Source organism: Miscanthus floridulus, chromosome 9 (genome assembly GCF_019320115.1).
Source record: "Miscanthus floridulus cultivar M001 chromosome 9, ASM1932011v1, whole genome shotgun sequence".
In the NCBI taxonomy this organism is placed as follows: domain Eukaryota; kingdom Viridiplantae; phylum Streptophyta; class Magnoliopsida; order Poales; family Poaceae; genus Miscanthus; species Miscanthus floridulus.
The window spans coordinates 23,229,724-23,253,316 of NC_089588.1; the positions used below are offsets into that span (position 1 = coordinate 23,229,724).

The 23,593-nt window shown below is 44.0% G+C and overlaps 1 protein-coding gene and 1 pseudogene across 1 annotated transcript; one reads left to right on the plus strand and one right to left on the minus strand.

Moving 5' to 3' along the window:
* Positions 1-131: 131 nt before the first annotated feature.
* LOC136479467 (two-component response regulator ORR24-like) lies at positions 132-12,038 on the minus strand. The gene is made up of 6 exons (XM_066477331.1): positions 11,933-12,038; positions 11,668-11,826; positions 2,239-2,619; positions 2,072-2,148; positions 537-1,811; positions 132-188 (listed from the first exon to the last, which is right to left on the minus strand). The coding sequence occupies exons 1-6, from the start codon at positions 12,036-12,038 to the stop codon at positions 132-134; spliced, it is 2,055 nt and encodes a 684-aa protein (XP_066333428.1).
* A 7,934-nt stretch (positions 12,039-19,972) lies between these two features.
* Positions 19,973-23,593, plus strand: part of LOC136479468 (zinc finger BED domain-containing protein DAYSLEEPER-like) — a 9,595-nt pseudogene continuing 5,974 nt past the window's right edge.

Here is a 23,593-nt window from a genome sequence, read left to right on the forward strand (position 1 = left end):
CATGGGGATTCCATCCAAGATTGCCTGCTCCTAGCTGGCCTACTACAAACAGTGCAAATTTGCGCATACAACATGCGAGAACCATGAATTGGTCAGCAGCTAGGCGATGCAAAAACATCTCTCTTCCAGAGTCAAGGGGCAAATTCCCAGTCCCCGTCGATGAAAGAATCACCATTGTTGACGAAATCCTGTTGAAAGAAAACAAGTTTAGTTAGATAAACATCATATAAGTAGTAGTCATCAATTCCACATGCAAAGCCTTAGTCTAGACAGAGTAAATTTAAAATAAGCTAGCAATTTAACAGGTCTTATGGTCGGGTTATGCATGAACAAGCATGATGAATCTGAGCAATATGCTGAGCCACTAAGTACTAACAACTAGAAGTATTTTTTATTTAACTAGAAATAAATAAACCAACATCAGTTAGGAAATTCCTCATGTGTTAATTTACTTTTGCACAAATGCGAAATGGAATACAATGAAAATAAGGACACATACAGATTGTATGCATAAAAAGGAGGAGAAAGGATCTTACTTGGTTAACCAAGTTAGCAAGGAAATCATCCAAGTCATCACTCTCCGCATTCTGTGCCTCACTTGCTCCCATGAGGAATTCATTGATGTTATTCACTTGGTCATTAACTGCTTGCTGATTAACAGTGCTACCTTCATGGAGGTTGTCACTTGCACCATCGCCATTCAGCACCTGGGTTAGCATGGCAGAATTGTCTATCTGAAGGTTAGGTCTTGTGCTTGAAGAACTAGCCAAAGCAGAATTGCCAATCGGCGTCAATGTAGAGTGTGTGTCGTTTCCAAAGCTGAATGGTGCCACTTGCTCTCTGAAACCTACCACTGGTATGGCTTTCCCCATGATTCCTGTGATTGTCTTTTGATACTCATTTCCGAAAGTTAGAACCTGTCCAGAGGAGCGTGCAAGTCTTGACAACTGGTTGATCTTGAAAATGTTACCTTGCAAAGGATCTTCAGACGTTCCGACATTACGACCAAGATCAGAAAACCTTGATGGCACAGTAGCTTTCCAGGAGTTGCTAGGTCCTGCAAATTGGTGAACTTCCCTAGCAACCTTGTTAAATAAGCTAGCAGAACATGATTGAGGCTGAACCGAAGGTTGGTTCACCAACTCAGGAGACTGCAATGGTAAATGACCAGGAGCCAGCATCTCACCATTTGCTATGTCTTCGAAAGGAATACCTCTGCTTGATCCCAAAATCTTGCCACGCAATATGCTCGCATAGGAGCTGCAAGAACGAGACGAAGAAAAGCACATGTTCGAGGTCAATGGTGGACTGTCGTTTGAGCTGTTTGCAAATGAACTCCCAGAAATATCAACAGAGAAAGGTTTGCTTGCGTCCAACACCACACCATTTGAAACATTTCCAAAGGAGTTGCCAGAAGGACCAGAAGGGAAGCACTGGCTTGCACCTGGCAGCCCACCACTCGATACAGGTGCATAGGACTTGCCAGAAGAGATGAATCTGCTGATATCCTGCACTGGCATAGGCATAACATCTTTGGGCAGGTTGACATCGTGGCCAACTGTTTCCATGTCTGACCGAGGAATGCCCAAGTTTTTTTGTAAGCTCATGACATGAACTGACTGTGTGGGCAGCAAAGTTTGCGTTCCAATTGTAGATGAGGAATTCATCTTTGCAAAATGGTTGCTTGAGGTCGGAGAACCAATGAAGGATGGGACATTCATGTTTCTCCGCAATACTTCAGTTTCATCAGCAAATGGATTAGAATTCCTCGGTGTGCCGTCGCAGAGCTTTTTCAGGTAGATTCGGTACTTCTGAAATCGCAAAATAGAAGAAAACGTTTTGTTAAGAAAAAATGACAAATCCATAAAACGAATGAAGTGGCCTCTTAATCATGGGAAGAAACAAAAAAATTCACGGCAAGAAAAACTAACTCTAGAAGTGCACATGTGTATAACATACCAAACTCAATACATGTGTGTACGCGACTCGAGCTTTGTGTGTATATCTTTAACAATAGTATAGTTGATAGGAACACAAGCATAGTGATCGAGCATAAGAGTAGAAACCAAACCTGCAGATGACTGGCGACATTCTCTCTAGTAAGTCCTTCCACATTCATGATTTCTAATATCTTCTTTGGAACAGCCCCTGCATTTGCATCAACAAAATATTTGTTAAGAGAAACATATTTAACAGAAGAATTGTTGATAGATAAATCCATGAAACATGAGAACTTACTGTCGACGCCAATCTGACCGACAGCTTCTACAAACTTCCGGTGTAGTTGACCACACCACCGGACCCTTAGCTTCTTCTGGGCTGATGTGTTCTCGTTGTCCTCATCAGCAACATCCACAACCCTTTTGTTTTTCTTTGAATGCTTCTTTCTACGGTTTGCTTCAATCTTCTCACCTTTATATGCATCCCCAGATGGCAACTTCTGAATAGCATCATCACTTTCACTGCTGATGCCGTTCCGTGGATCAGTCTTACTATTCTTCACCACATGTGTCCATATGCCCCTAAGCTGTTCGAGGCGCACTGGCTTTACCATATAATCACAGGCCCCATGCTTTATCCCTGTCATTATAGTTTGTATCTCGCTGTTTGCGGATAGCACTGCATGACATAAGGCAACATAAGTGAATTATGACATACACAAGTAAATAAACTCAATAGACTAGACAATGAATGATCTAGTGGCCTTCATGTTCAGTTGACTAGGCACATTTTTCAATTTCCGTTTTCTTTAGGCATTGCATGTGTCATTTACTTTCATTTTTTAAGAAAACATGTCATACAAATAGTAAATGCAATTCTGTATCATTTCCATTTTTGTCATTTCAAATGATTTAAAAGAAACTTTACAAATTTATTAGAATGCGGCATTGTTCACATCCTTATGGAAACGACTAGTTATTATGAAAACCAACACTAATGAACCAAACTGCAGGCGAGAAATTCAGAAGTTATCTTGGTTGCACCTAGGGCTTACTAATCCATGGCATTGTATGAAACCGTGCATAAATGACAGGATTCAATTGTTAGATTGATTGCTCCTATTACTTAAATAAGAACAAATGGTAGCACACGAAACTACAAGAAACAATATAGTAGTTACTGATTGCACCTACGACATATGAGCAAATAGTAGCATATGAAATGAACTACAAACAACAGTTTAGTAGCTAGATTGATTCAGAGATTTGGATTTGGATTTGTTAAAATTTCTTTTGCAGCTGAAATTGTTGAAATTCACAAAGTTTCGATCCACATTGCAGTAAAAAAGTTAGATAAAATCTGAAAGTGTGAATTTCTAAATGGTTCACTAATATGCTTCCTACTTTGCAGTTATAACTTAGCTGTAGACCAGAGCCTAGTGGACAAGCTTCAATTATGACTAGAAGGGGTGGCTGGTTTGAACCATATAGTGCAGTAATTTTCCCCCTCTTAGATGCAAGAAAATTGAAGGAAAAAATATGGTTTAGATGATAAATCTACCTCAAGACCAATTAGACACAGGAAAGGGTGCTTACCACATCAGAAAGGTATATGACAACAATACAATTCCAAAAGAAAGATACACCCTCTGGTCACAAAAACATGTCATTTTGGGAAAGCTTTGGTCAAAGTTTAAAAACTACAAACATTATTAACTTTTAAATTAATGGGTTTTAAGATATATAAGTTATATGTACAGATTTGTATTCAAAACAATTGCACAGCCTCATGAATTTGAACAATTTTAAGAAATATTCTAGAACAAATTAGAGGTCAAAGATACACATCGACATTTTAGGGAAAAAAAGATACGCATCAAGAACCGTGAAAAGTCAAATGTGACAATTATTTTTGACCAAAGGTAGTACTTCAGAAGGAATTTTTGGTGAAATATTTTTCATCAATGAACAATCGATAGTGCACAAATCGACAAATAACAAAATTCAATTACATATAGGAAAAACTATAACATATAGGAAAAACTATAACATATGTGTAACTAAAACTGAAAACAATGAGATGTCGACTTGGCTATGAACAAATAGTAACACACACAAGTACAAAAAACAAAATTTATTTTCCATAGGGCTAATGAATGTGCCGTAATGTATGAAACTAAAAACAGTATCATTAAGAAGTCAATCAACACCATCTAGCGCTTATGAACAAACAGTAACGGTCTAACGCATACTGAAAACAGACAAAATTTTAGTTTCCTTGCAATGCTTACAAGCAAACTGTGAGTATGAAGCTACAAATGACAAAAATAAGTAGCCAGCTCCCAAACAGTTATTAGCTTGATTGTATCTGAACACATGCACCCCCTGTTAGATTGATCTCTAATCCTAACTGGACCCAACGGTCTAGTTGGGCCTTTGATTCGCGCCCTGATCGGGGGCGCCCAGCCCACCATGGCTAGAGGGCCCTTGTCACCCTACGCTATAAAAAGAGATGGGGGCCGGCGGCTCTTATCATGAGGTTGACCTGAGCCGAGCTCCCCACCGACATCTAAACCCTAATCCGATCTAGAGGGCGCGCAGCCAGTGACGGGAAGCCACCAGCAGCGCCGCCACCGGACTCCACTGCCTTCACCGTTGGTCGCCACCGCGCATCACCGACCGTCGCTGCCCTAGCGCAGACATCGACTCCATGGCGGACGCGACCGGATCTTCCTCCACAGCGGTGTCAGGTTTAACGCGTCTATCTTCTACCTCTCCCTTTCTCTCCTTCTACCTACTGTTTCTGCTATAGTAGACGTTTCTAGGATTCATGATACTTTTCAACAGCAAGTAGCCCCTCGGATCTATCCCTAGTACGATCTACAATTTCTAACAATGGTACCAGAGCCATCGGTTTCTAGGGTTTTTAGATCTAGAATGGGTAAACCGATTAGAAAAAGAAAGTAGAAGGTTAGATCCAGTGTGGGTCTAACAAGAACAGAGGGTTCGGTTGAACCCTAACCCTATCTGGGTTAAGGAAAGGAGGTTTGGTTGAACCCTAACCCTAACTGGGTTAAGGAAAAGAAGAGGGTTTCAGCCTTAAGAACGTAAGAGCCGAACCCTAAACCCGTGAAGAATTCATGGGGAAGATAAACAGTGAAACCCTAACCCTAATCCCCAAATCGGATGAAATCCGAGAAGAAAATCCAAAAGCAGATGAAGGAAAGGATATGGGGAAGAAGGGGAAGGGGTGACCTACCTCGCCACTGGGCAGCGCTACTGCCTCGCCGGTGCACGGGGAAAAAGAAGGTCGAGCCAGGGGCACTGCTCGCCGGGCTCTGGCCAAAGGGGCGCCACGGCCAGGCCGCTCGACGGCGGCGCGCTCACCCGCTGGGGAGCGCGCACGCCGGCGAGGGGGCTGGCGACGGCGCCATGGCTGCCCACTCCACCGTCGTCGCTCTCGGTGGCTCGCTCGGTGCTGCTGTGCTGAGGAGAGAAGAGAGAGCGGCAAAGAGAGAGAGAGCAAAGTGCAGAATGAAGCTAGGGTTTCGGGTCGCACGGCCGCGGCGGCGTTTTATTCACGCGATATCGCCGCTCGACCGTCGGATCGGCGCGGACGGCTCAGATCGAGCGGGCCAGCGATGCGGCCCAGGCGGGCGCGCGTGGTCGAGCAGCTTTGCCGGCCCAGGCCCAGGTTGTGGCTGGGCGTCGCGCAAGGGAGGCAGGCCGGGCCGAATTCCCAGCTGGGCCAAATGAACAGTGATGAATTGAATCAGTTTTTTATTTTTTCTTTTTCTAGTAAATGTTTATTTCCTGGAAAATGGATAAATGGCTTAAAGAAAATAGAAAAGAGAATTTTCCTGTGGGTAAAATTCACTAAATTGAGATTATTTTTCCGCAGCGTATTTAAAGATGTTATTTTCATTATTAAATTCAAACCAACGGGAGAATTTAATTTTGAAAAATATTAATTTTGAAAAATAGATATGTTTTAGTTGATTATAATATTGTTATTATTCTGACCAACGTTGATTAATGGCAATTAGGTTGTCTTGCATTAATTCTATTTGTGCCCAACGGTGATGTAGAATTAATGTAGAGAACAATTGTATGTTTTAATTTTGATCAACGTTGGAACTAAGGCATGCAATTGTTATTGTTATAATTTGTGTTCTCACTCTATTTGAATTGTGTTTTCAGGCGGATACAACTTAATGGGCTGTAGCAAAGAGATCCCCACTCTCAAAGGTGATAACTACACGGAGTGGAAGAAAAAGATAGACCTGACTTTCATCTTGGCTGAGGTGGACTGGGTAGTCACCACACCATGTCCTACAGAGCCTGTGGCACCGGTGAGGGAGACAAACGAGGCTGATGCCGCTTGGGCAACAAAAGAGAGGGATTTTGCATCCCAAAGAATGTCCTATGACCTTGAGCATAGGAAGTGGATCACTGCCAACAAGAAATGTTTGACTGTGGTAAAGAACATGATTGACCCTGCAATTGTGGACTCAATCCCAGAGTGTGACACCGTCACTGAGTACCTCGAAAGAATAAAGAGTCAGTTCACTGGCTCTTCAAAGACATGCTATCCAGCTGATAAAGCAGCTGGTGACAGAGAGGTACTCAGGTAATAGTGGCATAAGAGAGCACATACTAAGGATGAGCAATTTGGCATCCAAGCTAAAACCAATGGATCTGGCTCTCAAGGAAGAGTTCCTTATCCATCTGATTTTTGCTTCCTTGCCAAAACAGTTTGACACTTTTGTTGTAAACTACAACATACAGCCCGAAAAATAGGACATGGAGAGGCTCATGGCTATGTGTGTGCAAGAGGAGAGAATGAAAGCTATCAATGGTGGCTCTATCAATTATTTGAAAGACAATAAGAAAAAGAATAATAATGCTAACTCCTCCTCAAAGTCAAAGGGAAAGAGTCCCATGCTGCATCAGCCTCAGCAAAACAAGTTCATAGTCGAGAAAGATCAATGTTTCTATTGCAAGAAGACGGGACATTATAAGAAAGATTGTCCCGATTACTTAAAGATGATCATGGCAAAGAAAGGTGAGAACATTATTACGTTCATAAATGAATCCCTGTATGTACAGTATTCGAAATCTACTTGGTGGATTGACTCAGGTGCAACTGTTCATGTTGCTAATTCTTTACAGGGATTCCGTTCGACGAGAACTACGCAAACAAGCGAAAGACACGTTAAAGTTGCAAATGGAGTCCGAGCAGAAGTTGAAGCCGTTGACGATCTTTCTCTAGAGCTTGCTGATGGTTTCAAACTTATACTTAGAGATGTTTTTTATGTTCCCTCATTACAGAGGAACTTGATTAGTGTTTCATGTTTGAACAATGATGGATATGATTGCTATTTTGGAAATGGCAAATGTAAGATAACATTTAATAATGCATGTGTTGGTCTTGCTATCTTATAAAATGAGCTTTATTTGTTATCACTACGTGATGATGTGAATGTTGTATGCGATGATGGGAACGTTGCGTGCGACAATGTGAATGTATCCTCGTCTGCGGATGTAAACATCAAACGAAAGAGAGCTCACAATGCATTGTCGAAATTATGGCACTGTCGTTTAGGCCATATTTCGAGGGGGAGAATAGAAAGACTAGTTAAGAATGATATTCTTCCTCTATTAGAGCTCTCAGATTTAGAATAATACAGAGAATGCATTAAAGGAAAGTATGTAAAGAAAATTAAGAAAGATGCCAAACGAAGCGCCCGAAGCGCAGGAATTCTACAGATTATTCACACAGACATCTGTGGCCCGTTTCCTTTAAAGAGTGTGGATGGTTATGATTCGTTCATAACATTCATAGATGATTACTCCCATTATGACTACATTTATCTAATCAAAGAAAGAACAGAAGCATTGGATAAATTTAAGATATATAAGGCAGAAGTTGAAAACCAACACAATTTAAAGATTAAGATAGTCAGGTCTGACCGTGGGGGGGAGTACTACGGTTGGCATACCCCATATGGTCAAGTTCCTATACCTTTTGCAAGGTTCTTACAGGAGAATGGCATAGTAGCCTAGTATTCTACATCGGACGAACCTCAACAGAATGGAGTAGCTAAAAGACGCAATCATACCCTGATGGATATGGTGCGTAGTATGATAAGTTACTCCACCTTACCATTGAGCCTGTGGATGGAGGCGTTAAAAACCGCCATTCATATTCTCAATAGAGTACCAAGTAAGTCGGTGCCCAAAACACCGTATGAGTTGTGGACAGGAAGAGTACCCTCACTAAACCACTTACATGTGTGGGGGAGTCCTGCTGAGGCTAAAGTATTTAACCCAAACATTGGGAAACTAGATCCCAAAATAGTAAGTTGCCATTTCATTGGCTACCCAGAAAAGTCAAAAGGTTTTCGTTTCTACTGTCTAGATAGACATACAAAGTTTATGGAAACGAGACACGCTGTCTTCCTAGAGGATGAAATGATGAGGGGGAGCATGGTAGCTCGAGAAATTGACCTTAAAGAGAAGCGGGTGTATGCGCCCACTTCGATGATTCATGAGCCATTTTTCTCACTACCTGCTATCGCTGCACCGACAGTACAAGATACTGTGGTGCCAACACCTGTTGTTTTTCCGCCTGTGGCAACAATGAATGATGATGAGAAACCTGTTCTTCAGGATCCCATAGAACCAATTGCCACACATGAGGGGGAGCAACAACAGCCTCAAACAGAAGATGTGCCAAATGTGGAGACCCCTAGAAGGTCTCAAAGAGTTAATCAGCTATTCCTACTGATTATGAAGTGTACAACACTGAGGAATTTCAAATGGAGGATGATCCCACCTTATTTGAAGAAGCCATGAGAAGTGATCATTCATCAAAGTGGCTTGAGGCCATGGAAGATGAAATGAAATCTATGAATGCCAATAAAATTTGGGATTTGGAGATAATTCCTAAAGGAGCCAAAACAGTAGGCTGTAAATGGGTCTACAAAACAAAGCTTGACTCTCAAGGGAATATAGAGAGATATAAAGCATGACTTGTGGCAAAAGGCTTTATGCAAAGAGAAGGGATTGATTACAGTGAGATCTTTTCTCCAGTCTCATGTAAGGATTTCTTCAGAATCATAATGGCATTAGTGGCACATTACGATTTAGAATTACATCAGATGGATGTAAAAATGGCATTTCTCAACGGGGACTTGGAGGAAAATGTTTACATGCTGTTTACATGGCATGTAAATATTTTCCTCCAAGTCCCCGTTGAGAAATGCCGTCTTTACATCCATCTGATGTAATTCTAAATCATAATATGCCACTAATGCCATTATGATTCTGAAGGAATCCTTACATGAGACTGGAGAAAAGGTCTCATTGTAATCAATCCCTTCTCTTTGCGTAAAGCCTTTTGCCACAAGTCGTGTTTTATATCTCTCTATATTCCCTTGAGAGTCAAGCTATGTTTTGTAGACCCATTTACAACCTACTGTTTTGGCTCCTTTAGGAATTATCTCCAAATCCCAAACTTTATTGGCATTCATAGATTTCATTTCATCTTCCATGGCCTCAAGCCACTTTGATGAATGATCACTTCTCATGGCTTCTTCAAATGAGGTGGGATCATCCTCCATTTGAAATTCCTCAGTGTTGTACACTTCATAATCAGCAGGAATAACTGATTTTCTATAAAACAAGCTTTAAGACAGTGGTACTTGAAGTTTGATCAGACAATAAGGAATTTTGGGTTTAAAGAGAATGTAGAGGACAATTGTGTCTATACAAAGTTTAAGAATGGGAAGTTTATCTTCCTTGTCTTGTATGTAGATGATATCTTACTTGCTAGTAGTGATGTCAGTCTACTACTGGAGACAAAGAAGTTTTTGTCCTCAAAATTTAATATGAAAGATCTTGATGAAGCTTCGTTCGTTCTAGGGATTAAGATTCATCGAGATAGAAGTAAAGGGGTATTAGGACTGTCACAAAAGGCACACGTAGAAAAGATCTTAAAGAAATTCAGTATGCACAAATGTAGTCCCTCACCTGCTCTTATAGTCAAGGGCGACAGATATGGGGATTTTCAATGCCCTAGGAACCAATATGAGATCGATCAAATGAAAGTGGTTCCATATGCTTCAGCTGTCGGAATCTTGCAATATGCTTAAGTATGCACGCGCCCTAACTTGGCATTTGTTACCAGGTTACTTGACAGATTCCAGATCAATCCTAGAACAGAACATTAGAAATTGATAAAGAAAGTCTTGCGTTATTTGCAAGGAACGAAAGGCCTCATGATGACGTACAGAAGATCTGATTCACTCCATATAGTGGGATATTTAGATTCTGATTATGCGGGAGATGATAGAAAATCCACGTCTAGATATGTATTCACTCTCGCAGGGGGAGCTATTTTATGGAAAAGCTCAAAGCAAACCATCACTACATCGTCCACAATGTATGCCGAGTTTGTAGCGTGTTATGAGGCAATGGGACAGGTGAACTGGCTAAAGAAGTTCATACCCGGTTTGAAGGTGGTTGACGACATCTATAGACCACTTAAGTTATACTGTGATAATAATTCGGCAGTACAGTATGCTCACAACAATAAGTCAAGTGGTGCTGCCAAACACATTGACATAAAGTATTATGTTGTGAAAGATAAAGTCTGGGATCAAGTCATAAGTCTTGAGCATATAAGTACCGAAAAGATGCTCGCGGATCCGCTTACAAAAGGTTTATCACCCAACGTGTTTAGAGAACATGTAGCCGGCATGGGTTTAAGGGAAAGCCTATAATTCCTGGACAAAAGAAGGCCCAAAGATAAGTATCTATTTCAGAATAGAGTGGTGTGTTGTAGCTATTAAATCTATCGGCAATGGACCGTGACGATGAGACATGCTCTATGCGCTAATCTGTAATGGAATGAACAAAAGTAAATGATATGAAAGTAAAAGATGGAAAGAGATCAAGGGGGAGATTATTAGATTGATCTCTAATCCTAACTGGACCAAATGGCCCAGTTGAGCCTTTGATTCGCGCCCTGATCGGGGGCGCCCAACCCACCATGGCTGGAGGGCCCCTGTCACCCTATGCTATAAAAAGAGGTGGGGGCCGGCGGCTCTTATCACGAGGTTGACCTGAGCCGAGTTCTCCACCGACATCTAAACCTTAATCCGATCTAGAGGGCGCACAACCAGTGACGGGAAGCCACCAGCAGCGCCGCCACCAGTCGCCACCGCGTTCACCACCAGTCGCCACCGCGCATCACCGACCCCTTCACCGACCGTCGCTGCCCCAACGCAGACATTAACACCATGGCGGACGCGACTGGATCTTCCTCCACAGCAGTGTCAAAGGTTTAACGCATCTATCTTCTACCTCTCCCTTTCTCTCCTTCTACCTACTGTTTCTGCTATAGTAGATGTTTCTAGGATTCGTGATACTTTTCAACAGCAAGTAGCCCCTCGAATCTATCCCTAGTACGATCTACAGTTTCTAACACCCCCAAAATCAAGACTTATGACTGGCATATGTAACATTTATTGATATCCTACCCAAACATTCATAACCAGCAGCTCTACTGAGTTGTAATAAGCAATCCATTCAATGCATCTATCCAGAACAACATCCAAAAATGGTAGTACAACAAATTCTCATGATTGCTATTCTCTGTACGATCAGAATTGAAGAATGCCATGCATAAAAATGGGAAAATGAGTTTGATCAAGGGCTTTACTGATGACTGGGAGATCCATCTCCAGGCCGATGAGCTCAAGGAGCTTGAAGCCGTCCATGTTGGGCATGACGACGTTGCTGATCACTAGGTCGAACTGCTTCCCGTCCTTCCTCTGCCTGAGCATGTCCAACGCCGTCCTGGCGTCCGTCACCACCGTTGCTGCGTCACAACACCAGAATTCCAAAACAATTTCATTGTTTGGCCTAAAATTCTATCACAATGGAATCGGGGAAATAGGGGCGGCTAAGAACGCAAGAACACACACCGTTGTAGTTGCAATACTTCAGCTGCCTCTCTAGGATCTTGAGGCAGACGCGGTCATCGTCGACGGCGAGCACGCGCAGTCCCGCTGGGAAGGTGTCCGCGTCCATCTCTTTCGATCCCCTATATCGAAAACATACACGATCAGTTCCAAGAAAGCAACCTCCGACCACCAAATCCTCGCAAGGAATCCGAGAAGACACGAACTTTCTTACCTGCTGCAATGGTTTCTGTCCAAGAACCTCCGGGGAGCAACAGAGACAGAGGTTCAAGCGAGGCGATTTCCAGGTGAAGAAGAGCAATGCAGCGAGTGCGAGGGGAAGGGGGATTTATAGCAGGGGCAAGGGGGATTGGTGGGAGGAGCGCGGATCTGAATGGATGCGCGTGGCAGCAAAGATGGAAGGTGTTCATCCTTGCGATCTGGAATTTCCGTCACATTAATTCCTGCCTTCAGTTATCCTGTGCTTCCATCACCAGACTTGCTGGGTTTGCTCGTCGCTTGTGTGCTGTGGTTCGTTTCAGTTTCTTGATGGATGGAAAACCAACCAAACCACCAAAGAATCGCCCATGGTTTAAGAATTGCGGTCTGCAGTGGCCGGACTCACCCGTCTTCACCACCGGACCTGACGCAGGAGCCTCCCGAGATGTGGATTTGGCGGCCATGGCGTACATGCACGACGCAATTGGAGACCTCCAACCTGCTTTTTCGTTCACGAGTCTCCATCCCCACTATCTATCGGCCACCCAATTTGTTTTCTGTTGGTGCATCTGCTGCGTGGAGGTGCCAGTGAGGGGGTCGAGCGGATCGTGGTATGGCAAGCGCTGACCTGGTGACAACAATAGGGTCCACACCGGTCAAGCTGTGTATCTTCTAGCTCGTTTATTTATTATTATTATATATGTATGTAAATAGAGAATTAATGAATATATATAAATATATATAATATATAATAAGACTCTAATAGAATGGTTTTGATCACAAAAGACTGAAGGGCCTTGCTGCCGTACTCCATTACCCTATAGGAGGTAAGATCTTAAGTAAATCTCAGCCTTCAATTTTTAAAATATATACAATAGTTAAGTAATTAATAAATAATTTAAAAATAACAAACAAAATCACAGAAATCCCGCCAGATCTCCTTCCTCTGGGCCAAAACAGTCGAAATTACTAACAAAATTTCTAAGAACTATTTAGTACTTAACAAAATCCCTTCGCTACTGGAAACAGAGACTTTGCCGAGTGCAAAATTCTTTGCCGAGTGTCAAAAATCGGGCACTCGGCAAAGAATTGCACTCGGCAAAAAAATACACTCGGCAAAGGACTTCTTTGCCGAGTGCCAGACTCTCGGCAAAAGCGCGACACTCGGCATAGGATGACCCGCGTAACGGTGTTCCGCCACGCCCTTCTTTGCCGAGTGCCTGCTGTTAGGCACTCGGCAAAGATTGTATTTTATTTTTTAAAAATTTCTTTGCCGAGTGTCCCAGATCTGGCACTCGGCAAAGATTTATTTATTTTTTTAAAAAAATTTCTTTGCCGAGTGTCCCAGATCTGGCACTCGGCAATTTATTTTTTGAAAAATACTTTGCCGAGTGCCCCTGGCACGGCACTCGGCAAAGAATTTTTAAATTTTTTTTAAAAAAAACTTTGCCGAGTGCCCCTAGCACGGCACTCGGCAAAGATTTAATTTTTTTTTAAAATGGCACTCGGCAAAGAGGAAAATTTTAAAAAAAATCAGAGCCCTCTTTGCCGAGTGCCTTATTCGTGGCACTCGGCAAAGACCCCCTTTGCCGAGTGCCATGCCCCGGCACTCGGCAATGTTTTTTTGTTTTTGGCCTCCAAAATTTTTGTGCAACCCTTTTAAAGCACCAGGAACTCCTAGTTAAAATTTGGGGATTTTTATGGCTTTTTGCTATATTTAGTTACTTTATTTCATTTACTTGAATTTTTTCAAAAAATATAATTTTGAACTGCACGTGGTACGAATAATGTAATTTAATGATTCAAAAAATGATAGTCATGTTACTGAGTGTAGTGTGAGGCCGTATCCAGGAACGGACCCAAAATTTCGGACATCTTGTTCACGAAACATGACCGCGGACTTGCGTGCAAAGTGTTTTTAAATTCTATAAAAAGCAAACGAAGTTCGGAAATCATGAAACTTGTTGAGATGTTGTGATATCATATGTGGAGGCTATGATAAAAATTTCAGAAGATTTCGTACACGTTGTCACGTACGATGCTTACAAACCAGGACATCTCTACATGTGATATCAGAAACCACATGTAGAGATGTCCCGATTTGTAAGCATCGTACGTGACAACGTGCATGAAATCTTCTAAAATTTTTATCATAGCCTCCACATATGATATCACGACATCTCAACAAGTTTCATGATTTCCGGACTTCGTTTGCTTTTTATAGAATTTAAAAACACTTCGCACGCAAGTTCACGGTCATGTTTCGTGAACAAGATGTCCGAAATTTCGGATCCGTTCCTGGATACGGCCTCACACTACACTCAGTAACATGACTATCATTTTTAAATCATTAAATTCCATTATTTGTACCACGTGCAGTTCAAAATTATATTTTTCAAAAAATTCAAGTAAATGAAATAAAGTAACTAAATATATCAAAAAGCCATAAAAAATCCCCAAATTCTAACTAGGAGTTCCTGGTGCTTTAAAAGGGCTGCACAAAAAATTTGGAGGCCAAAAACAAAAAAAAATTTGCCGAGTGCCGTGCCAGGGGCACTTGGCAAAGTATTTTTCAAAAAAAAAATTCTTTGCCGAGTGCCATATCTGGAACACTCGGCAAAGAATTTTTTTTTAAAAAATTTAAATCTTTGCCGAGTGCCAGATCTTGGACACTCGGCAAAGATTTTTTTTGAAAAATAAAATCTTTGCCGAGTGCCTCCCTGATCCGGCACTCGGCAAAGGGCGTTTTTAGGACTTAACTAAATTCGGCCGGCCGGGCAGTCAAACCGACAGCCAGCCAGCCCCCACGCCCACGCCCATGCCGCCCCCGCGCCGCGCCCACGCCGCCACCGCCCGCGCGCCCGCGCCGCCTGCGAGCTCGTGCGCCCGCGTTGCCAGCACCCTGTCCCCGGCCGCGCCCTGCCCCTGGAAGCCCTAGGCCGGCCCTACCCCCCAGCCGGCCCTACCCCCGGCCGACCCTGCCCCCGGCCCCGTTCTCGACTCCGACGACCCCGACTCTGACCCCGACACCGCCCGACCCCGACGCCGCCCGCCCCTACCCCCGGCGCCCGTCAGGTATGCCTTCTCTCTTTTTGTTGTTGTGGTAGTGATAGTTGTAGTAGTATTAGTTGTACTAGTAGTGCTAGTGGTAGTAGTAGTATTAGAAGTAGTGGTAGTAGTAGTACAACTAGTGGTAGTAGTAGTAGAATTAGTGGTAGTAGTAGAAGAAGTAGTGGTAGTAGTAGTAGCAATAGTGGAAGTAGTAGTAGAAGTAGTGGTACTACTTGAATATATTCTTCTGCATGGATTGATATCCAAATTACATGGCTTCTCTTGAGACATATGTGCTTGTCGGCCATCGTGCCGCTGTTTTTTGCAAGTTTTGGAAACCTCACCGTGCAGGGGAGGTTCTGCCGAATTTTTTTTAAATGATAGTATTTTGTTCCATTTTTGTAGAGAAGAGCCCGTCGAAGCCGAGTTGGAGTTCCCATCGCCATGCCGGTCTGCCTGCACCGCACCGCCTCGCCACTGCACCGACCTGCCACGGCCCCGCTAGCCTGACTCCACCGCCACCCTAGGTATAACCCCTCTTTCCGTATCATGGTCGTAGATCGCGTAACCTAGTTAGGCGTCTCCTGTTCGAAAGAGATACGGTTGGAGGTATGCAGATCTTTGCATATCTATGACCGTATCTGTTTCGGATTGTCCACGTTTTTTGGACAGCCCGCGGATGCATAGATGGGTTAGTTTCCATGGTCTGCTCCGGTTTGAGATAGAGTTTCGGCATCACCTCCCTGTGGTTCTCCGGATACGCACTCTTCTTTGGCAGCACGTGTATCTGGAGAACAGCGGGGAGGTGCTGCCAAAATTCTGTCTCGGATAGGAGTAGAGCATGGAAACTAACCTCATCTACGCATCCGCGGGTGGGATTAGGACCTATCCTCACCTATTAGATAGTAGGAACACCATGTAGATGCAATTGATGGTTACATTACTCGCTGATACATATGTTAGAGGATGGATAACTGTCAGTGGATGTACATGGGCTAGAGAAGTCAGAGTGATTACACCACAAAATGGATGAACAAGACCGATGCTTTCTTGAACAGTGCATTTGGCAAGACTGCTAAAGGATATTGCCTAGTTTTGTGTCCCTGCAGCAAATGTGGAACAGGAGGAGGGTAAACAAGGTGGAAATGGGTAAACATCTTGTGAAGAATGGATTTACACCGGACTACACCCGGTGGGTCCACCATGGTGAAGCCCATCGTATGAGAGAGGAGGTGGTGAGACCACGGGTGGAGGCTTTTGATGCTGATGCCGGGGTACCAGACATGTTAGATGACTTTCACCAAGGACAGTTCGATGAGAGATGTGAGAAGGAGGAGATGGAGGCAGCCGCATAGGCGTTCTACGACATGATGGACTCGGCACAGAAACCCCTTCACGATCGGTCAACGGTGTCTCAACTGGATGCCATTGGACGCTTAATGGGGTTGAAGTCCGAGTTAAACTTGAGTCGACCTGGCTTCGATAAGATGTTGGCCGTGATTGGCACCCTGCTTCCGGAGGGCCACATTCTGCCAAAGAGCATGTACGAGTCACAATAACTCCTTCGAGCACTTAAGATGCCGTATGAGTAGATACATCCTTGTCCGAAGGGGTGCGTCCTGTTTAGGAAAGAACACGAGCATGCAAAGTTCTGTCCAAAGTGTAAATCCTCCAGGTACCTAGAGGTAGACTCTGATGATGGCCAGAAGAGGCAACTTACGATCCCCGTGAAAATCCTATGGTACCTTCCGTTCCTACAGAGGATCCAACGGCTATACATGATCGAGGAATCCGCGAAACAGATGACATGGCACAAAAATGGCAAATGGTACAATCCTGACAAGATGGTATATCCATCCGATGGTGAAGCTTGGATCCGCTTTAATGACAAACATCGTGACAAAGCAGATGAGGCTCGTAATGTACGTGTCGCGCTAGCAACTGATGGCTTCAATCCTTATGGAATGATGGCTGCCCCATACACATGTTGGCCCGTCTTCGTTATCCCCCTTAATCTCCCCCCCGGTGTCTCCTTTCAACGACATAACGTATTCTTGTCGTTGATAATTCCTGGACACCCAGGGAGTAATATGGGTGTGTTCATGGAGCCCGTGTTTGATGAATTGGTCCATGCTTGGGACGAAGGAGTATGGACATACGATCGAGCTACAAAGACAACCTTCAAAATGCATGTTTGGTACCACTACTCCCTGCATGACTTCCTGGCGTATGAGATATTCTGCGCCTGGTGTGTTCACGGGAAGTTCCCATGCCCAATATGCAAGGAAGGTGTGAGGTTCATTTGGTTGCAAAAGGGTGGCAAGTATTCGTCGTTCGACAGACATCGTCAATTCCTACCTCTTGACCATCCATTCAAACAAGACATCAATAACTTTACAAAAGGTGTCAAAGTGACAAACCCTGCACCGTGGATGATGACTGGTGCTGAGGTTCATGCTCAGATAGATGCTCTCGTGCCTAATGAAGGTGGTTTTGTGGGATATGGTGAGCAACATATGTGGACTCATATCTCGGGCATGACGAGGCTCCCCTATTTCGATGACCTTCTTCTGCCACATAACATTGATGTAATGCACACTGAAAAGAATGTCGCCGAGGCACTTTGGGCAACACTCATGGACACTGAAAAGTCTAAGGACAACCCTAAGGCTAGAGTGGACCTAGCAACATTGTGCGATAGACCAAATCAAGAGATGCTGCCTCCTAGTGGTGGTAAGACCTAAAGAAGGCCTAAGGCCGATTTTGTCTTGAAAAAGGACCAAAGGAGGGAAGTACTTGAATGGATCAAGACGCTAATGTTCCCTGATGGGTATGCAATGAATCTAAAGAGGGGAGTGAACTTAGGCACTCTGCGAGTAAACGGGATGAAGAGTCATGACTACCACATATGGATTGAGCGGCTTCTTCCGGAGATGGTTCGAGGCTATGTCCCAGAGCATGTCTAGCAAGTGCTGGCAGAGTTGAGCTACTTATTCCACTAGCTTTGTGCCAAGGAGCTCTCTCGGACCGTCATTGATGACTTGGAAAAAGCAGCACCCATGTTGCTTTATAAGTTGGAGAAGATCTTTCCACCCGGCTTCTTCTAGCCGATGCAGCATTTGATTGTTCACCTCCCGTATGAGGCACGGATGGGGGGGCCCGTGTAGAACCATTGGTGCTATCCAATCGAGAGATGTTTGAAGGCTCTTCGCAAAAAATGTAGAAATAAAGCTAAAATTGAGGCTTCCATTGCAGAGGCATACATTCTAGAGGAGGTGTCGAACTTCACAGAGAAATACTACACTGAGAAACTTCCTAGCGTTTATAATCCACCCCCTCGTTACAATGCTGGCGAAAATAAATCGAACCTCAGCCTTTTCCAAGGGCAACTTGGAAGTGCAAGTGCATCGACCACTAAGCAATTAAAAAATGAAGAGTGACGTAGTATCATGCTATATGTGTTGACCAACCTTGTCGAGGTGCAACCGTTCATTGGGTAAGTTCTGAATGAACTTGTTTCATTTCGCCATATGTCCTTATTTCTTCATCCAACCCCCTTATTTCTCGTTGGTACAGGGAATTTCTTCATCAATCCTGGCATGGATCAAGGCAACCTACTCCGCAAGAAAATGATACCCTTATTTCACGGGGTGTGGGACCAGGGAGCTCCAATTTCATTTGTTGGTTCAAACAGAAAGCCCAAACTGATGCGTCTATAAGTGACGAGCTGAGACAGGTTGCAAACGGCTGTGCCGTTAGGGTCAAGTCATTTACCGGTTATGACGTGAATGTATATCGTTTTCACATAGCAAGCTATGAGCAGAGTCGGTCCAATCGAAAAACCACAAACAGCAGAGTTGTTACGTCCAGCACTGATGGACTCGACTATTATGGAAGAAGTGAAGAAATCTACGAACTATCATTCTATGGTTCCAAACCTCTTACCCCTGTCATATTCAAATGTCACTGGTTTCATCCTGGAGTTACCAAACGGACCCCTAAGCTTGGGCTAGTCGAGATTCGGTAGGATTCCATCTATGCAGGAAAAGATGTCTACATTGTGGCTCAACAGGCCGTCCAGGTTTATTATACGTCATACGCATACAAATATGCCGAGCATCTTAAGGGTTGGTCTATTGTGCACAAGGTATCGCCACACGGTAAACTACCTGTCTCAAACGATGAAGATTACAATTTCAACCCAAACACATATGATGGAGAGTTCTATCAAGAAGAGGGACTACAAGGAAGGTTTGACATAGACTTAACCGAAGAGATAGGAATGGAAGTAGACAATGAAAGGGATGATGATGAGGACGCTGGAGATGAGGTGCGAAATCTGAGGGACATACAAATGCTTGAGCGATTACGTTTAGGCAATGACAATGAAGACAACATTCCTCCTTCGGATAGTGTTGATGAGTTGGACAATGTTGATAGTGATGACGAGTCCTATGATCCAGCTAATCTCAATCATGAAGATTATTTCTAATACATGTAATACTATGTTTTTTGTAATTATGTTTTGTTCATTTTTGCAAATATTTCTAATACATGTATTACTATGTTTTTTGTAATTATGTTTTGTTCATTTTTTCACCTATTTCTAATTACGTCTTGTTTTTCTTTTTTGTTGCAAGTGATTGAACAAAGATGGCAGGCGACCGTCATAGGTCCGTGAACTCGATATACCAAAGACAACGCCGGTTGTAGGAGGAGGCGGAGGGGGTAGCAGAGGGATCGGACAGGAGGAGGAGGAGGACTGCCAGACGCAGGAGGGGGCTGTCTCCTCCCATGCCGCGTGAGGAGGAGCCGGAGGAGGTGGCGCCCATGGATGAGTCGGACGATGAGCTGGTTCTGCAGACGGACGAGGAGGAGGGGCCACACGAGGACGACGAGTTGGAGGCGACAGGCACGGGTTCCGCTTCCTCCGACTCCTCTTTGAGTGTCTACTTGCAAGGTCCCGTGAGCCTTCCACATGTTCCGCTTCCTCACCAATGCCTAGTGATTCGCCCCAAAGGGCAAAAGTAAGTAACTTTATATGTTATCACCACTACTTCATATGATATGATGAAAAAAACTAATATTTTTTCTTAATCACTTGTGCAGGAACTAGGTGGTTGTGTCGGGTGGTAACGCACGGCTAGTCAACGGCATCCTGGGTCTTCTATGCAGGCAACACTTCCCCGGCATTGTCACGTATGCATCGAAGACAGAGCCAGCCTACTCGTTTGACCACTACGCCGTTGCCACCGATGCGGAGTACCCCAACAAGGCGGCGCGGGTGAAGGCAGAGCTTTGGGTAAGTCTCCCTCGCACAACATTGCAGACTTTTCTTGAAATAATGAATGGATACATCGCTTTTGTATGCAGACTTATTATAGATGCGAGGAGGGATTTGAGGCCAGGGCGGAGCAGGTGACTACCCAAGCCTGTAAAAAACTCGTCTCTGACATGCATCATGAGGTGCGCATCTAGGCCATCGTAACCTACTATGGGTCGAAGCTTGGAGAGAGGAAAACCAAGAAAGACGCAAGAGAGATGTAGCTGACCCGGGAGCAGTACCTTGAGGTAAATGAAGAACATCAATATTGAATCGTTTTGAGATTAAGTTGGTTTAATTTGATCTTCTTATATGTCCAATACTTGATGACGTGTAGATGATTCCCTGGTGGTGCCAAGCGTATCCCGAGTGCTGGGCGATGATGGTGGACAGGTGGTTCACGGAGGAGTACCTTAAGATGCACAGGGATGCCCGGGACCGTCATTTGCAGATGCAAGGTCCAGCACACCATCAAGGCAGCCGCAACCTCGCCGGATATAAACAAGCATGTGTACGCGAATTCATTTATCTATTGTGACGCTCAGTTCTGCCTATTTCTAATCATCGTGCTGTCTTTCTCCCAGTCGGCGTCACATAGTGGCTAGGCTTGCTCGGACTTCCAAGCATGGTGTATGGCCCACAAGGGCAAGGCGACGTCCGATGTCTCCTTCAACCTGGAGGACCTGCCCGAGGCATACACGAACCTGAGCATCCACTCCCGCATCAGTGAGTACATTGAGGTGGCGAGGTCGCTCCATGGGTTAGACCACGATCCGAGCACGCAGGACTTCGACGGAGAGGCCGTCATGAGGGCGGGGCAAGGCAAGAAGCATGGGCGGTTCTGGCTTGGCAACGGCGTCATCGACATGGCCTCTACTCCCTCTCTCTCCCAGATCTGAGCATGGAGCACGAGCAAGAGCCCGGCCATTCGCACACGGCCGACCGCTGCACAGCACCGGGTCAACGCACTCGAGGTTATTCCTATTTTACTCGTCATACATTGATCTTTACACACCTTAATTAGCTTTGCATTACTGAAACATTGGAGTGAAATATTGCAGGCCCGGCTAGAACAAGAAATGAGGCAACGTCAGGAGCTAGAGGCCGGACTACAGAGGATGGCGGCCTAGCTGGAGGCTGAGCGGGCCGAGCAGCAGGCCTAGGCGTAGAGGCTGACGGATATTACGGAGTTCCTACAAGGACTTGGACAACGTGTGGGCTTCTCTCTACCACCTGGGCTATTGGTTCCACCTCCGCCTCTGCGTCCTGCAGCTACAACTACTCCTGTGAGTATGAAAGTTTTTTACTTTCGCTTGTGCTTTGCTTGTATGGCCTCTACCTTCCTAGATTAGCTATCCAAATAATCTTGTCCCACATGCAATCTTTTCTCCTTTGTGCAGTCTCCATCTGATGGTGGTTCGAATAATCCACCTCATGCACCTCCGAATGATGGAGCTGGGCCTTCACCACAGTCGCCTTGGCCGAGATGAGTGCACGTTGTATTTTTTTCATTTGTTGTTCACTTTGTGATATACTTGTGATGCACTTGTGGACTTTGATGGATTTGTGTATTTATTTGGATGGACTTGAGCACTTATTATTATATATGTGATATATATTGTGATGGATGTGATATGTGTGGATGAATGTGTGGATGGATGAGATATATATGTGATGGATGAGATATATATGTGATAGATATATATGTGATGGATGAGATATATATGTGATGGAAGAGATATATATGTGATGAATGAGATATATATGTGATGGATGAGATATATATGTGATATATGTTTGTATGAATTTATTTGTCATGATGGAATGTAAAAAAAAATAAAAATTACAGTTTTGGGTCACTTTGCCGAGTGTTGCACTCGGCAAAGGACCCATTTGCCGAGTGCAATGGTCACAACACTCGGCAAAGCTGGAAAAATTGGTGTCCAGAAAACTATTTTTCCAGCTTTGCCGAGTGCTGTGACCATGACACTCGGCAAAGAATTTTTTTTTTAAAAAAATTCAAACTCTGCCGAGTGCGGGACTAAGGGCACTCGGCAAAGAAATTTTAAATTTTTTTTTTCAAACTTTGCCGAGTGCCGGACAAAGGGCACTCAACAAAGAATTTTTTTTAAAAAAAAATTTCAAACTTTGCCGAGTGCCGGACTGAGGGCACTCGGCAAAGAATTTTTTTTTAAAAAAAAATTAAATTTTGCCGAGTGCCGGGCAGTGGGCACTCAGCAAAGAAATTAAAAAAAATCAAACTTTGCCGAGTGCCGGACAGGGGGGCACTCGGCAAAGAAATTTAAAAAAAAAACTTTGCCGAGTGCCTGAAGGTTGGCACTCGACAAAGAAATTTTGTAAAAAAAACTAAAAACTCTTTGCAGATTGCCTGAAGGGTTGGCACTCGGCAAAGATTTTTTTTTTTAAAAATAAAAAATCTTTGCCGAGTGCCTGCCGGGTTGGCACTCGGCAAAGTGACCGTCAACGGGACCGGCGCCGTGACGGTTGCTTTTCTTTGCCGAGTGTCCCCGGGGCACTCGGCAAAGCCTTTGCCGAGTGCCCGATAAAAGACACTCGGCAAAGAGGGCTTTGCCGATCAATTTTTTGCCATGTGTTCTTTGCCGAGTGTCGCACTCGGCAAAGGCTTTGCCGAGTGCAATCTGGCCTTTGCCGAGTGCCTCAGGCACTCGGCAAAGAACCTGAATCCAGTAGTGCTTCCTGGTCTTCTGGATTGAGTTTGCAGGATAAATAAAATTATTTAAATGTATATTTAGCCAAATTACTAACAAATTTCTCAATCAAATGTCTTCATAGTACACATGGCGCAGGGGAGAGGCGGCGGCGCTTGGGATCAAGAGAGAGAGATAGAGATTTGTTTAAAGAGCAAGGCTTTATTTCCTTCTTGAGTTGGAATAGTTACCATGCCCCTATATTTATAGTCCCTATTCGACTTGCACACCAAGTAATCTATTAAGCAGTCCTTATAGATTTGGACTCCGCTTTCCTAAAACCAAACTCTCTCCTTTCCTAAGAAATCTAAATTCCTTCCCTAAACAAAATCTATATCTATTTTCCCTAAATATCTTTATTAA

Coding starts and splice junctions, on each gene's coding strand:
- LOC136479467 (XM_066477331.1), bottom strand. CDS start 12,038: ATGGACGCGGACACCTTCCCAGCGGGACTGCGCGTGCTCGCCGTCGAC. Junction 2,149..2,238: donor CGGTCAGATTGGCGTCGACA/GTAAGTTCTCAT, acceptor ATGCAAATGCAG/GGGCTGTTCCAAAGAAGATA. Junction 189..536: donor TTGCTAACTTGGTTAACCAA/GTAAGATCCTTT, acceptor TTCTTTCAACAG/GATTTCGTCAACAATGGTGA.